This window comes from Panthera pardus, unplaced genomic scaffold (genome assembly GCF_024362965.1).
Source record: "Panthera pardus isolate Hobbes unplaced genomic scaffold, ASM2436296v1 HiC_scaffold_10, whole genome shotgun sequence".
Taxonomy (NCBI): domain Eukaryota; kingdom Metazoa; phylum Chordata; class Mammalia; order Carnivora; family Felidae; genus Panthera; species Panthera pardus.
The window spans coordinates 1,558,602-1,561,431 of NW_026526655.1; the positions used below are offsets into that span (position 1 = coordinate 1,558,602).

The following is a 2,830-nucleotide window of genomic DNA, read 5'->3' on the forward strand; positions in this document are numbered from 1 at the left end:
CCGCCTCCACCTCCTCCCGTCACACCTGTCAGGTGCTGGGAAGATACAGGCCCTTGAGAAGACTCTAGATTCCTCTACCCTTGCTGCCCCGGCCACTTTCTGCCATCTGCTTTCTTCCTTCCAGAGTTGGGTGGAAATCTTTCCCTTGCTGATATTCCCCTCCTGGTCTCTTTTGCTGTCTCGATGTTATGGGTTTTTATCTTTTTACTGCTTTGTCATACTTTTAGGGGTTTCGAGATGGCACAAAGATAGACATGTGACCGCTTTCCCTCTCAGCCTGGGAGGTGCCTGCTGCTCCCTAAGACCCCCAGCCCCGTGGGTGTGCCTAGGTCTGGGGTCTGGCTAACCTGGGGCACCATATCCCACCATCCCATGAGACCCGCTGGTGTCCCTTCCTCTTATAAAATCAACCCTGAAACCAGGCGGAAGGTTCGGTATCTACTGATTTAGGGAGAAGGTGCGAGATGACGAACGGCGGACCAGGCGACCGTGGCGCGACCCTGGCTGCAGAGAACTGTGGATCTCCTTACTGGGATTAGAGTCTTTGGAGAACTCCAGGTTGTAGGGAAACGACACCCTGTGGGACAGGGAGGACGACGTGGGCGGGCACTGCAGGGCCCCCTCCTTAGCATGACCGGCCCCAAGGACACCGGGAGCCTCGTGATGGGAAAGGCTTCACGTGGGGACTGTTTCTGTTCCCCCAGCTGCTCGCGGAGCGTGGCATCCGCTCTTGGGGCTGAACCTCTCCTGCGGGGGGAGCTCTGCCTTCTCCCGAGTGGCCCCGAGGCCCCTCACCCTGGAACGATGGTGTTTTGCAGGCCTGGGCTCCCGGCACACGGGAATGAGGGGACAGAACGACAGCACGGTCAGCGCGTTCGTCCTGCTGGGCTTCCCCACAGCCCCTGGGCTGCAGCCTGTGCTGTTCCTCCTCTTCCTGCTCACCTACCTCTTCGTCCTGGCGGAGAACCTGGCCGTCCTGCTCGCCGTCCGGAGCAGCTCTTCCCTGCACAGGCCCATGTACTACTTCCTGGGCGCCCTGTCCGCCCTGGAGATCTGCTACGTGTCTGCCATCGTCCCCAAGATGCTGGACGGTTTCCTCCTCCAGCGGAAGCGCATCTCCTTTGTCGGATGCATGACCCAGCTCTATTTCTTCAGCTCCTCGGTGTGCACCGAGTGCGTGCTCCTGGCCTCCATGGCCTACGACCGCCACGTGGCCATCTGCCACCCCCTGCGCTACCACGCCATCATGACCACGGGGCTCTGCGTCCGGCTGGTGGCCGTCTCCTTCGCGTGCGGCTTCTCCGTCTCCGTGATCAAGGTGTACTTTATCTCCAGCGCCACGTTCTGTGGCTCCAACGTCCTGAACCACTTCTTCTGTGACATCTCCCCCATCCTCAAACTGGCCTGCACAGACTTCTCGACCGCGGAGCTGGTGGACTTCGTCCTGGCCTTCGTCATCCTGGTGCTGCCGCTCGTGGCCACCGTGCTGTCGTACGGGCACATTGCCCTGGCTGTCCTGCGCATCCCCTCGGCCACTGGCCGCTGGAGGGCCTGCTCCACCTGTGCGTCCCACCTCACCGTGGTCACCATCTTCTATACGGCCTTGCTTTTCATGTACGTCCGGCCCCAGGCCATCGACTCCCGGAGCTCCAACAAGCTCGTCTCTGCTGTGTACACGGTCCTCACCCCAATAATCAACCCCTTGATCTACTGCCTGAGGAACAAAGAATTTAAGGCTGCCTTGAAAAAGGTCTTGGGCTAGGTCGATTTTCACAGTAGGACAATCAGATGTCCTAAAGTCTCATGCATAGTGATAACAAAGTGCTATCTCATGTTGCACTTTATGCTTTCGACAGTCGATTTGCAAGTGAAATTTAGCAAACTGCAGAACCGTGCACAAATCATAAAGCTTCATCTGCTTTCGTTTTCACGAAAGGACAGCAGGCGGTTTGGCATTTTTGAGCTTTTTATGAACGCAGTCATGAAGATGCCGGACGGTTCCTTTCATTCGCTAGGACGCTTGGGTGAATCCTTTGTGTTTTTGCATGTAGCAGTGACTCGTGCGGATCGCCTGTAATATCGCCTTGCGTAAACGTATCACAACACATCTATGCATTGACTGCGTGGACAGTGCTGTAGATGCTGTCTCTTACGGGCAGTGCCCCTGTGAGCATTCTGGGTCATTTCTTCTCGTTAATATACATTCAGCTGCGAGCTGTGTGCCTGGGCTGGACGGAGGTACGTGTAGGTGCCACACGTAGGTGCCACCTGTAGTTGGTGCAACGCGAGGCATGTGTTTGGGCAGGTTTAGTAGAAACCGCCAAACCGTTTTCCGTAGCGGGTACACCGATCTTCGCTCCCGTGAGCGGTGTGTGAGGGTCCCAGGCGCTCCGAGTCTCCTCCACCCTTGGTGTCCTAAGGATTTCTCAGAGCAGCCACTCTCCCGGGGTCATGCTGGGATCTCACTGTACTTCAGTCTGTAGTTCCCCAGCGACAAACGCAGTGTCCCCGTGAGGTTAGCGGTCGGCTGTCCTGGAGGTGCACCTGCCCAGGTGCCCCTCACCACGTCTTCCCCTAGCCGCGTATCCACTCGCTGCTTGTTTTCAACGTGCGGGCATTCTTCCATGTTCTGGGCACGTGCCTCCGTCGATGCATTTATTGCAAAAATGTCCTAGTTTCTGGGTTTCTGGGTTTGCCTTTTCCTTCTCTTACGGTGTCTTCCAATAAGGAGGACCTGCTTTATTTTCACGTCCAGTTTGTCCGTTTGCTCCCTTTACAGTCAAGTTACTTCCCACTTAAGAAATGCTTGCCCGTTCCAAGCCATAAAGAT

The 2,830-nt window shown here is 56.5% G+C and overlaps 1 protein-coding gene across 1 annotated transcript; it reads left to right on the plus strand.

Annotated features, from left to right (window-relative positions):
• The first annotated feature begins 828 nt into the window (after window positions 1-828).
• LOC109264741 (olfactory receptor 6B2) lies at window positions 829-1,784 on the plus strand. Its single transcript, XM_019445259.2, has one exon. The coding sequence runs from the start codon at window positions 842-844 to the stop codon at window positions 1,760-1,762; it is 921 nt and encodes a 306-aa protein (XP_019300804.2). The 5' UTR covers window positions 829-841; the 3' UTR covers window positions 1,763-1,784.
• The last annotated feature ends 1,046 nt before the right edge of the window (window positions 1,785-2,830 follow it).